General features: G+C 42.8%; 1 protein-coding gene across 5 annotated transcripts in view; it reads left to right on the top strand.

Moving 5' to 3' along the window:
* The first annotated feature begins 5606 nt into the window (after positions 1 to 5606).
* Positions 5607 to 14140, top strand: part of TMEM65 (transmembrane protein 65) — a 34922-nt gene continuing 26388 nt past the window's right edge. For 2 of the 5 annotated variants that reach the window (XM_074887512.1, XM_074887532.1), the window contains exons 1-3: positions 5607 to 6141; positions 9231 to 9470; positions 13732 to 13812. In XM_074887512.1, the coding sequence (XP_074743613.1) occupies positions 5799 to 6141; positions 9231 to 9470; positions 13732 to 13812 (664 nt within the window). In that variant the 5' untranslated portion in view covers positions 5607 to 5798. The remainder of the gene's footprint in view (positions 6142 to 9230; positions 9471 to 13731; positions 13813 to 14140) is intronic. The other 3 variants (XM_074887540.1, XM_074887523.1, XM_074887551.1) reach the window with 3 other exon arrangements.

Here is a 14140-nt window from a genome sequence, read left to right as displayed (position 1 = left end):
TGGGAACAGCCAGGCTGAGTATGTTAACAGGGTAACGTGAGTGGAAGCTTCATAGAGCAGAAAGTGAGAAAGTAAGAGAAAGAAAGCAAGCGATGAAGAGGAAAAACGAGGAAGACAGAGAAATCAGTGATGTAAAACTGCCTGAAAACCTCTGGTGAGAGGTAACAAAGCTCTTGTTCATCACCCCTTTCACTGAATGTGTAAATAGGCTGAACAACTTCTTGGGCTGCCCTTTCGGTGGTATTTAACTCTTATTGTCTGTCACTAATTAGCTTTGTTCAATAGAGGTAAACAGGATCAAGGGGCAACACGGTTAATGCTGACAGAAATGTTTTATATAGCATAAGGAAATGTCTGCTTCAGTCACAGTAAAAAATTATCAAGATGGGGTCACTATAGGTCATTTCATCCATTTTACACCACAAAGTGGTGAATGTCTCCAAGATCCTAATCCAGCTGATTCGTCACGCTTTGAGAGCTTTATCTTTTTTCCATGCTTCAAAGGAAAGGTAATGGTACAATATCCTTTGCATGATACCCCAGCGCTTAGAGGCCAGATGAAGGTGCTGGGCAAAGGTGCTTTACAGCATCTGTGTGTTCCCCTGACTTCAGAGCTCTGCAGGAGCTGCTCAGTCCTCACAGCAGGTCTGCCACTCTAGTTCATGCTCGGCATTTTTATATACCCAAAAATGAATGTTACCAACCTGAAAGTGTGTTCAGGCACCCCCTGATGATAGTCTCAGCTTTACACTGATGTGGAAGACCCTCTGTACAGTGGAAATTCCCAGAGACAATTTTAGACCACCAAGTTCTTTTCCTGAGAAACGTATAATAGAAAACAGCCAAGTGGGCCCAATAAATGTAAGCTCTATATCCTGCTTTTCTTTGACATTCCCTACTGTCTTTTGGAAAATTTCTCTTATTTCATACCTTTCCCCTGATACATTTTAATGCGGTTCACTAACTGAAACAGTTCAGCCCTCTCACCTTACCCAATTTATTAACAAAATCATTTTTTTGAACTCAAAGGATGTAATGAACTTTTCTCTTTTTCAAATGGAACACAAATATTGGAGGACAAAGGGCAAAGTTTTCCATTATGTTCAGTGTGAAAAACTGTAGGACTCATTTGAAGAAATGCCGTGCATCCATGTATTATAAATGTGGGAGGAATTATAGTAAACACCTATTTTCAGCTCTTCTAAGTTAAAAGAAGAGCTAAGAGCTTGTCTAAGCTAAGGCTTCAATTATTATATGAAGCAGATCCCACCTTTCAGAAAATTAACCTTTAGAAAGTTGTTCCAGTTGTTAATTATTTTCACTGCTAAAATTTTGTACAGTAGTCTGCCCCCAGTTCCAGCTTCAAGACTTGCCATACATTGATGCGTGTGACTGTTATGTATAATTTTGTGTGCTGAAAATGTTATTTTATAAAGCAAGTTATCCAGAGATTATGTTTATGTTAAACCCACAAACTTCCAGTTAATAAATTGATATTTGGAGTCTCTTATTATGAAACAATTTTCCAAACCTCTAATAATTCTCCCAACAGTTTTTTGAGCTACATGCAATTTATCTTAGACTGAGGACACTGTACCTGAATACAGTATTATAAAAGCATTTACCCTGAAAGACAGAAAAAGTGTAACTTCTCATCTTGTATTTGATAATCCCATGTTTATATATATATAAAAAAATACTATCCCTTTCAGACATAGTGTTCCCCAGGGAGCTTAGTTCAGTGGTTGTCTGCCATGATCCTAAGCTTTGTTTAAACCACACAATGTGCCTGTCTGCTTCCTGAATGTAAAAAACATGGAATAATTTACGTGAACAAGATGAGGACCAGAAAAGGCCTTGACACTGTGTAAGCACTGCTCAGCAATAATGAAAACATCCCTGTATTATCAACAGTGTTTTCAGCACAAATCTAAAACGTAGCCCCATACCAGCTACTGTGAAGAACATTTAACTGTACTCCAGCCAAAGCCAGTACAGAGTCCTAAGCCAAAAACTGTTCTTGAAATCATTTATAAGTGTTCAACAATATAATAATGCATATGATTGTATAAAGCTGTATAAGGAGGGAAACAGTGATGGTCACATCCTCTGCACTTAATCTACGACTTCCCAAGATTATTGTAACTTCTTCTTTTATTGCTAAATGACAAGATCTTACTCATTTTTGCATTATTTCAGGAAGTAATGATATTTTAAGCTTCCAGTCTTGTCTTACATTCATATTTTAGACTGTAGACAGGATCTTGAATTTTAGCAAGTGGTCAATATATTTCAGGGCTCCTTTTTCAAGTGAGCATCGTGTTGTGTTCTCTGTGCATTCCTCCATCTTCCAGCACACAAACAACTGCAGGATCAGACCCTGGCTGGGCTAGCAGGACCAGAAGAGCCATGTGTTTTTCAGAAATGTGAGGCAGAAGAAAAGTAGCTTGTCCATGCCTCTCTGGAGCTATCTATCTGCAAGTTTCCTAGAAATGTTGACCTGCCTAAATATAGTACTTAACTGGTAAAACACAAACTGTGCATAGTTGCAGTTTATGATATCAAACATTTATCAACCTTTAAATCTTGCTCTTGCCTTAGCTGACAATGCTTACCTTTACACTGGGGAGAGAAATCATCTTACTCCCTTAACAGAAAGTTCCTTCATGAATAGTATTCTCTTACTTCACCACATAAAAATGTAATTATTAAATGTGCACCCAATGTTTATATAGGATGGAGGGCTGCTTAATATTTCCTGCCAATCTCCACAAAAAGACTTGTCTCCCAGCTCTGCAGTCCTTAGAAGGCCTTGCAGAAATTCTGTTAAAGATTGTTGGCATTTCTCTGCTGATTTCTACATAAACATTTTTCTAGCTTTTAGGGCTGAACATTGCCAAATTTTCCATGTAGTATTTTAAACAATTTCCTTCTACTTCTGTCAGCTGGTGTATAAACCAGTTTTATTAGTTTGGTCACTCATAAAATAAATCATGTTAGGAGAAAATTAACCTATCAGCAAGAAAACAAGAAAATAAAGGGAAACTTCTGCATTTTTCAGAACGTTGTAAGAAACGTGCACTTCAGCAGGTTTACAAGCTCTGCTGGAGTGTCAGAAACTAATGAAAGTTACTTTACACCACCTGCTGAATCTAGTTAAATAGATGGTCTGATTAATTAAAGTGTCAGGTTAGCCAATGACTTCAATTTCACTTTTTCACAAAATAAAACTTCCAACAGAGAAAGAATTACGGAAAAAACCTATTAGGTTATCTAGTTCATTTCCTGTCATTGCAGAATAGTCCCTCTGAAGACATTTTTATTCCAATTTGTTCAATGCAGTTTAAAGGCTTGGAAAGGCATAAGCCACAGCTGCTGCCCACAGAAGAATTTAGTCTGCTAAACCCTGATCTCTATCTTCACATACAAGTAATGACTTTATTTTTGTAATAGTATCACGTCTACTTAAATAATGCCCTTGCACCTCTCTGTATGGTTGATGTTCCTATACAGCAAATACCTAAAGGCTATGTTAGAAACTCCCCATTAATTGTCTTTGACTTCATATTAATTTCATCAGAGATCCACAATGGCACAGGGTCCCATCTATAAGGAAATCCTTGAGAGACTGGCACAATAGACTGCCAGCCCCTCCAGAAAAAGAAACTTTCTCCTTCAGTGTCTGAAAACATCTGCAATGTTTCGAGGACTGTCAAAACACCCCAAGAATAATCCAAATGCAATCACCATTTACAATAGGTGTACAGCGTAGCTGGCGTGGGCTGCGTTGGTGGGAAAGACAGGAAGTCTCCTTTCTTGTCAGGTACCAGGGTTCCTTCTTTGCTCTGTATTTGTAGTCTGGTGCAATCAAGCTGTGTGAATATAATATCAAATGTAATATATAACATATAATATAAACAATCAGAAATATGTAAAATTGAATTAGTAAAGGTTTGGCATCTGGAAAGCTTGTTTTTTCCTTATTTTTCAGATGGCATTTTTTCAGGTGTTGAGCAATCCCATTGCATGTCTTGCATTTCTGTATGGAAGCATCCATTTTTATTGAAAAAGCTATCTGATTAAGACAATTTTAACAAGGTCTCAGAATGCTTTTATGCACTCTGTTGTTACAGTTCTCTGAAAGTGAAAACTATTCCTGACTGCCATGTTGCCCCTGAGAAGTAGCATTTTCAATAAAACACCTGGGAAGATAAGTACAGGTCTGACATCTCCAAAGGCTTAGTGGCTCTGGATCAGGAGTAAGCGCTGGTAGAAAGACTTACGGAACTGTAAAAAATCTCATCTCAGAGTCAGGATCTATTAGCTGCATGGCAAAAACACATTAACTGGAAATAGTTGCCAACACCCATTTATCTCCACTTCGTCTCTAGCAGGGTGAAAATTATAACATCATATATCCAGGCCTTTATTACTTACTTTCTGTATTTCTACGCTCACTTGCTTCTCCCTCTCTGCAGTATACATACTACATGTAAATATCCATAATGTTGAGGCATACCCTGAGTAAAACAGCTTTGTTTATCATGAGATCTTTGTCTTTATACCATGCATTAACTCTGCAGCTGTAGGACTGGAGAGAAACTGCTGCTTTTTCACATAAAGAGAAGGCAGAGAAGGCAGCAGGGAGAAGTTAAAAGTTTCTGCTTGCCTCCCTTCAAGAACGCAGCAGACCCCCCTGCTGAAGAAACCACCTGGATGGACATCCCCACTCCAGAAGTCTGCTGCCTTTGGCATTAAAAGAGCTAGACATACAGCAATAAATCTTGAGTGTTTCCAGAAGTCGCTTACCTTAGTATTAAATGAGCTAGACATACAAGTGAGTCCCTTGTGGTTGTGGTTATTTAGGTTCTTTGCAGTCTAACTATAAAATCTAATACTTTCCGAATACAGCGTTTTGAAAAAAACAGAACATGGATTAACCCCTAGGATGGCATATGTACTAGGGAAGCTTTCAGACTGTGGCAAAACACTTCAAATCTGTTTTTAAAAAACCCTCTGTTCCTTCAAGATGTAAACTGGGTCCTAAATGTGTGTTTTTTAAAAAATAACCATTCTGGTTGGCTCAAAGACAATGCCTGCCAATTAATTAAAAAGAATACAAATGCTAAAGTGTACCAAACCAAAAACTGAAGGTTGTAACGCTGCAATACTCCAAGGCAAGGGCCTGGAAAATGGGAAAGACAAGGAAAACCTTGTTTCCGTTGCTCTACTACAATGCTGGAGGCTGGCACGGGCTGGGGACACCTTTTGTTACTGAGAAGTCCAGGTACAGGTCTTACAGGTACCTTAATAACGGCTCTGAATAACAGTTCGGAGTTTGGGAAGGGGCTTTGCCAGGCGCCGGGGCTGTGCTGAACCCCCACCGTTCCCCCAACCTACGCCCTCACACCGCTCCCCCCGTGCCCTGAGGCGCCTGAGGCCGCGCGCCCGGAGGGGGCGCCCTGGGGGGGCCGGAGGCCGCGCCAGCGCCCGCCACCGCCCCGCGCCTGCGCGGAGCCGCCCCGCGCCGGCCGCCCCGCGCCCCGCCCTGCCGCCGGCGCGGGGCCATGGGCGCCAGCGGCTGAGGCGGCCCGAGCGGCGCGGCGCGGCGCGGAGCCGAGGGGCGCGGAGCGGAGCGCGGGGCGGGGCGCGGCGCCGCCGCCGCTGGCGGGAGCGGCCGCGGGGCGGTGCCTGGGTGCGGATTCCCCGGCCCGGGGAAGCAGCCGCGTGGAGCGCGGCCCGGGGACTCCGCGGCGGGCGTTTCTGGCGGCCCCAGCGCCGCGCCCTTCCCCTGCCCCATGTCGGCGTGGCTCGGCCGGGCGGCGCTGCTGCTGCTGGGGCGGCCGGGGGGTCCCGCCGCCGCTGCCCCCTCCTCCTGCCTGGGCTCGCTCCGTGGCCCGCCGCGCTGCTGCTGCCGCCGCCGCCTGGGCAGCCTGCGCGGCGGCGCCGAGGGGCTGCTCCTCCCGCGGGGGTCGTCGCCGCCGCCCGGGCGGGCGCTGGGCACCCACCCCAAGAAGGAGCCGATGGAGGCGCTGAATACGGCGCAGGGGGCCCGCGACTTCATCTACAGCCTGCACTCCACCGAGCGGAGCTGCCTGCTGCGGGAGCTGCACCGCTTCGAGTCCATCGCCATCGCCCAAGGTGAGCGGCGGCTCCCTCAGACCCCGGCCCGGCGGCCTGAGGGCCGGCACCCGCCGCCTCCCTCCCCCCCGCGCCGAGGGCGGGCGGGGGCGGCCCTGCGGCGGCGGGCGGGGGCGGGGAGGGCCGGGCCGGTGCAGGGACCGAGCCCCCGAAGTTCGGCGTTGGCTGCGGCGGGTCCTCCCGCCCTCGCCCAAGCGACTCCTTCGGGCGGCCGGGCGAGTAGGAAACTCCAGCAGGACAAGGCATCCAGAGGCGTGCGCCAGTGCCTTTTAGCGTAGTCGGGTGTAAATGAGACACACAACCTGAAATTTAGTTTCTAGAAGCGTCTGCAGCACCTTCAGAACTTAAAACGACCCCCCTTGCCAAATCCTCGGTGTGTTTGTCATCTCCCGAGGAGTTTCAGGGAGGCGCGGTGGCCATTTTTCGGAGCGGGAGTAGGAAAGTGTCTCGCTCATAAAACCCTCTTGACACTCGTGCAGCAGTAAATTGATTTCAGACCTCTTAAGAGACGCCGGGCTGCTGTTACTCTGGGAGCTCATTCATGAATTACACTTCCCCGCACAGAGACCTGCCTGCCTGCTGGCATTGCTTCTTGGAAGTGTTGGTTCTTATGCGGGAAGGTGTGTGTGTGCTGGGGAGGTTTATAGACGTATCTTTGAATTTAGTGCTATGCAATACCAATTAAAATAGTTCACGGTGATTTTTTTTTTTTGTGTGATCCAACCGTTCTTGCCAGCCTGACACTTTTCCTTAAATCAAAGCCTGACAAAACCAAATCTTAATTACAACGTCGATATTTCTGGTTCTGATGCTTAGCTGTAATTTACAGTCCCTGTAGCAATGAAGATGATAGCAGGTACTTAAGAGATCAGTGTGCATTTGATCTAGGCCTCTTTGTGACTTTGATAGTAGCGTGCCCTTGGAAAGGACATTTCTGTGCCTTGTGGCTCTTCTGTACATGTCTGTAAGAAATCTTGTGGGCAGAGAAAAGGTCCAGGGGTCAGCTGTGAGAGTGCTGTGTTCAGGAAGAGACTGAACCTTTTCAGGTACCTCCTCCGTTTTGTTTAAAGCACACTTGCAATATAAACACTAGTGTTTCTAGTCAGAGCAAGAGCAGTTCACTCAAACGGTTCATTTTAGGAGCAGCGCTGCTGTTTTACAGAGCATGCATCGGTTGTAATTGTTTCCCAACATAGTGGGAAGTGTGCTTTCAGCTGTAAGTTGACACTAACTTTTGAATACTAACAACTAATACTTTTCCTAAATAAATCCTTCCAGGCTTCTGAAGGGTTCTTGCCATGAGGTTTTTGTATGAGTTTTGATCTCGGCAGTTACTGCTCAGATGAAACTGGGCTGCTCACAGTGCTTTTGAGTACCTGGAGGATCATGCGCTGGACATCAAAATGAGACTTTAAAATGCATTTCAGTATAATGTCTCAAGGTTTATACAGAGATAATTCAACAGATGGCCCTATTTAATGTCTTGTTGCTCAGTTGCTGTTAGCTATAATATCAAAGTCTATTTCTATAAAATACTGTGACTTTCTGATGATTCAGGATTTAGAAGACAGTAACAAAAGCATTAGTTTGAGTTTAGAGACTTTACTGCATGGGATCTTATTAGTAAACTGCAAATTTATCTCACTAGTGGAAATTGCAACTCACTTGTGCCTGAAACTCTGAGCATTAATCTCACTGGAGAGATCATTTCAACAAAACCTCAGTTCTGGGCTTAATAGCCTCACAGGTGAGGGCTCCACAAAGTGTTGTAATGCCCTCAGACCTTGGTCCTTGGGGTCAGATTCTTCATCTGCCCATCTAGTAGCTTGACAAGACTTTTTTGAAAATAACCTTTTCCTTTAGCCAGCTCCATTCATTTTTTTTTTTTTTTTTTTTGCTGCAGCATGATAATGGCTGTCAGCTTTTAACTCTTTAAGAAATTATATTTCTACATGTGTTGTGAAGAAAGAAAAATCATAATCAAGAAGGGCTTCTAGTAAGTCTGTTAAATAAGAATTAGAGGAAAAAAAAAACCCAATGTAAAATCGCAGTGCATACCTTGAGTATGTTCCCTGATATTCTAGAGAACTAAAATCATGTGAACAAGAGAGGAAATGTGGCACAGAAACCATCCAACACTGATAAAATAGGTGCTCTGCTTCTATTAGGTGCCTGCACCATAGCACTGGATCCTCTCTGGTGTGCGTGTGTGCCAGCTGCTCAGGGCTGAGGAAGGAAACGGTAATGCCAGAAGTCCCTGGGTGGGGTGGATTGCCCATAGCTATTTTCTGTAGGGGGTTAATAGCAACAGAATTCAGATTTTACGTGAAGAAAGGCAGTGAATGTAGAGCCAGGCTCTTGAGGGGTGTTGGATATGTATCATCACTCTCAACACCAAGGAGTGCCAGAAGACAAAGTGAATAGAACAGCTGCACTGGAAAGAAAATGATATGATTTCTAGGCTAGATGTCAATATTCTGTACTTCACATGCTTTATTATAGTTAGATAATATTTTGTATGTTTGCTCTTTCCTGCTGTTGAAGTGGTGACTGTGTAGGAGTGATCTAACTAGGTACACGGGTTGTGATTGTGAGTAGCAGATGGGGGGGGTGAGAGGTGCTTGTGCCCTGCTTTCCAAGTATTTTTTCCAATCTACTAGTTTCACTTTTGATTTTTACAACTGATAAGCTTAATCAAGACAAAGTGGGTTTGGAGATGTTGCGTTTCTTCTCAATCTTCTCATTTGGTGGCAGCATGCTGTAGCTCCCAGTAGCTGATTCTTTAGATGAGGTCACTAGTTTTACTCTTGTGTTGATTTCCAATGAAAGTGATCCAAATGCAGCTGTCAAATTTGCTTGTCTACCTGCTGAGTAAATTCTGTGTCCTGTTTGAGTCTGGAAAATCAGTCTCTCCTCAATCATGAAATGCCTATGCAGTTTTGCCACTTTGCTTAAGCTTGTTTTGTGCCTGTGATCTTTTCATACTTCTATATGGAAAGGGAGGTCTTAGTCCATACCCTTCTTAACACAGTCCTTATTGGGTTAAGTTTTGACCTTCTTCCTTCACTACCTCTTCTGTGCCCTAACAGACCCCATATCAGCTAGGGGAAGCTGTCAGCAATATGGGGAGACCTGGGCACATCAAGAACCAAATGGGGCCTGTTCCTCAGCCCATTCCCAGGCCTACCACCAGAAGGATGCAGTTCCATCAACTAATTGCCCTAGCGCGAAATATGACAGGACACACTATCTGTGGCCTCCGCTAATGGCAGAGGCTACAGGGAAACCCATCCTTTGCTGCGGCTGCTACGCTGAAGGACGGTCCTCAGGTAGGTGAGTCGTAGCTGTTGACCTGTAAGTTAGGTGAGTCTCTGAAGCGTTTTTGAAACTTAACACCTCTGTTTGCGCTGTAGTTCAAGAAGCTGTAGGTGGGGAGAGGTTTGTGAATGTGTTTCTGCCATCACCTTGTCACCTGTCTTACTTGGATATTTATGTCTGGACTCTTAGAGCTTCCAGATGCTGAGTGCTGGCAGTCAGTTTAAACAGTTGAGCTTATTAATAAACACAGAGATTCTTCTGTTTGTTTTAGTGCATCAGTCAGAAGACAGCTCTATCTGTGAGTTTGTGATAAAGGATGGCTGTGAAGCTGGGAGCCTGAGTTGAAAGTAATAGATGGGTTTTGCACAGGGGAAGCTGGGGGGAAGGCGATGAAACTGGATCTTGATGGATTGTTCTCGAAGATATTTTGAGAACTGACCTGATTTAGACTATGATCTGTATATTATTATCTCAAAACTTAGTCAAACATCACTAAGTTGCTCTTTTTGAAGACAGCTGCAGGACCTTCTCATCTGGATTTAGTTTTTCTTCTTCATTAAAGTATTTTTTCCCCCCCCCTTTCCAATCTTGGAAACATGAATAAGGTCTCACATTTTCCCAGTAAGAGGTCTGAAACAAGGTTTTTAAGTTTCCACTTGTCTTTCTTGTAAGCATGTCAGCCACACCAGATGCAGATGATGTGTGTGGACTTGAATACAAATATTTTGTATTTTTCTTTCTCATAGTTACAGCACCACTGAAGTAGCAAGTAGGCCAATTCATTTGAAATGTAATAGTTCTGCTTTCCTGTTTGTGGAAGTGGTGCCCCATAATCAAGGCTTAGTTTTGTTGGCAACAGATAGTCAAATCCTTCTTCCTGTTGCTCCTTTCTTGCATGGGCTAGGTGAAAGTGTAAAAATCTTATTGGCAACATGGAGAATGATTTCATGCATCTGATATTCTGTAGCAATTTTCCATTATAGAAGAGAGGTATTAGAAAAGATGTAACTTCTTTAAGGAGCTAATATTCAGGTTTTCTACCTTTAGTTTCCAATGTATGATAAGAAATGATTCATGAAAGCACTTCAGAGCAGTGCAGCAAGCATGATAACAAGGTGGAAAAATACTTAAGGGTTTTACTTGCTTAGATAAGAAATACTAAACTTAGCATGTCTGCTGAATCTATTTCTTCTAAGGGTACTGTTGTTCTTATCTGTGCTGGGTTAAAATATTCTTGAGCCCAGATGTAACCATTTTGCATTAATAATATTAACATGATGGCTCTCTGGGGTCTCTAAGAAATCTCAGGTCTTGATAGTGACAGAATCCATTGTTTTCCCATCTTTTTTTGCAAAGGTGGGAAAACAATTGCTGTTTTCCCATCTTTGTGTACATATACATAAAATATATGTGCAATATATATCTTTGTATATAATATAATACATATTCTTTTAAATATGTAATGTATGTACATTGAACACAATTCCTTGAAGCACTAACTTGCATTTTATATCTTAAATGGAAGGCTTTTGTGGTGCGATCACTAAATAAAAGGCCTTCTGGAGTGTAATTGCTTGTTTCTCTGCCTGTTGAGGTTGTGTATTAACTGGAAAACACGCAAAAATCCAGTAGCAATGCAGTTTTGACAGCTAGTTTTGTTGGTTTAATTTGCAGGTCTTGGAAAATGCAGTCTCTAGCTAGACTCTGTTTGAAGGCACTGGTATGTCATACCATACATAGTTTAATAAATAATCTGACCAAACTGGTGCATTCAGATAGAAAAATGTTTATAATTTCAAGTTACTGCATCTTGTCTTTGTTTAAAAAAAAGTGTGTGGGTAAAGGGCACCACTTGTATGTGTTCAATAGGGCTGACAGCTGGGGCAAGCTTTTAGCCATTGTTGGGTGAAGTCTTACTTTGGTGTCAGAAGAAGCATCTCTGGTTTATGATCTGGTGTTAAATTTATGAACTCTCCTGTTTACTGGAATAGCTTAGGGAATGTGACTGGAATAGCTTAGGGAGCCTAGGTGCCTCTACTTCCACAACTTTAAAAAGAAAATTTAATTCAGAAGACTGCAAATGTTATCAAAAACAAATGGGTTTTACTGAGGTTTTTAGATGCTCCAAATGTGATCTACGAAAAAGATTCCCTTTGCTGCATGAGTCAGAGGCTTCTTGCTAATATGAACAAACCGGTTCATCTGCCACGGTGGTTTAGAACCACTCAGATTTTAGTACTTCTTTTTGTTAGAACTTAATCTGTATTAACACAACAAAGCATAATTTGATCCTTCTGGAAGCACTTGTCTTGTTTGAAGAGTGATTTCACAGTGCAAGTGTGAGGTTTCTTGCGAGGACTGCCCAGCCTGCTGAGCTGGGAGAAGAGGGAACAGTCTTGCTGGTGTGCTTTGGCGGGTACGATGGCACCTGGTGGGGGACGCTCTCTATCCCCCTCTCCTCTACAGGCCCAACGTATGCAGGTTAACTCTGAGCCGTGTGTGGAGAAGGATCATCTACCTCTCCCTTGCTGTGACCTAGGTCAAGAAATTGTATTTAACTCCAATGTTTGGTTGCTATTCTAGGAAAAGGTCTTCTGGCAGGCTGCTGGCAAGCATCTAATTCACAAGTTTGAAGTGCCCTGTCCAGCTGGTAAACTCTTGCCTGCCTGCCTGCATGCAGTCCCTTTGTGTTCTTAAACTATCACAGCATACACCAGGACTACTGCTAATGTCACTGCTGAGTCAAAAATACTCAGTGGTGAAAGGAGTATTGTATTTCAGATGGAAACATGTGCTACTTCTCTTTGTGCTACTTCTCCTTTTGCTTCTGAAACTTTTTAAAAAATCCTCCCTCTTCCCCAAATCGTGGAGTCCTCTCATGAAGGCAAGAGTGCAGAAGGAGGAGTGCTACACAGACTCTACTGATTGATTTCTTTAACATCTACAGATGGAACTGTTCTATATTCAGATAGTGGTCATCTGTGTAATGCAAAGTATTTTATTAAACAGGCTAAAGTAAACTATTATAAAAGACTTCTCACCCTAAATGTCAGTTTATGCCAGTAATAAATCCTAGCCATTTATTTGAAATTGATGCTATTCTGCCATGGGGCGGGGGGGGGGGGGGGGGAAGTGAGGCATGTGAGTTATATCTTTTTCTAGTTTCTCTGACACTATTTTCCGAAGCCTTAGTGAAGAGAGGGAGAAATCATACGCTGTACTCAGCCCTTTAGCTGTCATGTGCTTCTATATCTGGAATACTCGCTGCATAAACCTGCTGCGGCTTTCCCAGGCCTTGATGCTGAAGAGCAGGGCTCTGCCTTCTCACCTCTTCAGGGAGCTGGGATGGAGCCTGGCTGGGGGCAGCTGGTTTCTCACTCTGCTCACAGTAGTTACATACAAAACTCCAAAAAATGAACAAAAAAGTCCACTCTTGGGCAGTAGAAGATCTCTATTTCCATTGTTCGTTCTAGCACTTACTGTGTTTCATTAGTCAGTCAGACATTGCATGTCTTTATTGCAGTGCTCCTTCATGTTTAAGCTTTATTTCAACTGGATGCATATGATTTATTCAGACTTCCTTTTTTAAGTAACAATAAAACTGCAAATTTAGGTAGCTTGGGGAATTTGAATTTTTCATTGTGTTGTCATCTCAATACACACATAGTATTTTATGGAAATGTTAACTATATAGAAAAATTTTCATAAAGTTTTAACTTTGAATAGATTTGGTAATTCTCTTTTTCTGCTTTAAACTCCATTTGTGAGGCTTATTCTGTTCGTGCTAATATAGATAGTACTTTGGGACAGGGCCATGTGTATATTACTGAGTATTAGAAGGGGCTGAGATTTAATGTCGTAAACAAGAAAGTTAGTGCTTGGTCACGCATGGTAAAACTATCCTGAAACTGTTCTCTGAAAATGTCAAATGTCACCGTAACTGTCTGCCTTTCAACCACATTCAGCAAGGTACTGTTTTCTGAAATTCATGTTGGTTTTGCTATTGTGGTTTGGTTTTCTTCTATATTCTGAAGTTTTACTTGTTTGTGTAATTTAAAGGGGGTTCTAATCTGAGTTCTCTGCTTAAAAGCAGAAACTTTGCTGTATGTTTTTGCAGAGGAGAGCCTGCAAACATTCAGGTAGAATCGGTGTAAGAGCTAGAGAAGTTCAATCATCTTAGGGCTTATAAAGGCTCTTTCCTTGCTGGCGGATACTCCAGTATCAACTGGAATAATGACTTATTGCTCTCTTGCTTTTGAAAACTCTTTGTAGCATCCAGATATCCCAAACCACTGGTACCACTTGAGAAGCCAGCGAAGGAGGTAGTATCACCAGAGACGACCAGTACTTTTGGTACAGTAAAAAAAACCCCAAAACCCAAGCAAAAAAGTGTGTTTGCTATGACGTGGCTTTGCATAAGGCCAGGCTGCTAGTTTGACAGACTTTCTGCTTGCTTGTTTTGATGCAGTTGGCATGTATTGCTACAAGAAATAAATGTACACTGTTTTTGTTTATTTATATTAATATAAGGCCCTCAGTCTCAAGAGTTTCAGTGATCCCCATAGTACTTCAGGGACTTAATGTGACTGAAGAAGTGTTTCAAGTCCAGGTCCTGTGGAAAGTCCCGAGCTATACCATAGTTTCTAGATAATATTTGACCAGAGATTTCAGACTCTGAAAC

This window comes from Strix uralensis, chromosome 1 (genome assembly GCF_047716275.1).
Source record: "Strix uralensis isolate ZFMK-TIS-50842 chromosome 1, bStrUra1, whole genome shotgun sequence".
Lineage (NCBI taxonomy): Eukaryota > Metazoa > Chordata > Aves > Strigiformes > Strigidae > Strix > Strix uralensis.
The sequence above is the reverse complement of the archived record's forward strand: the minus strand, read 5'-3'. Positions and strand labels throughout refer to the sequence as shown.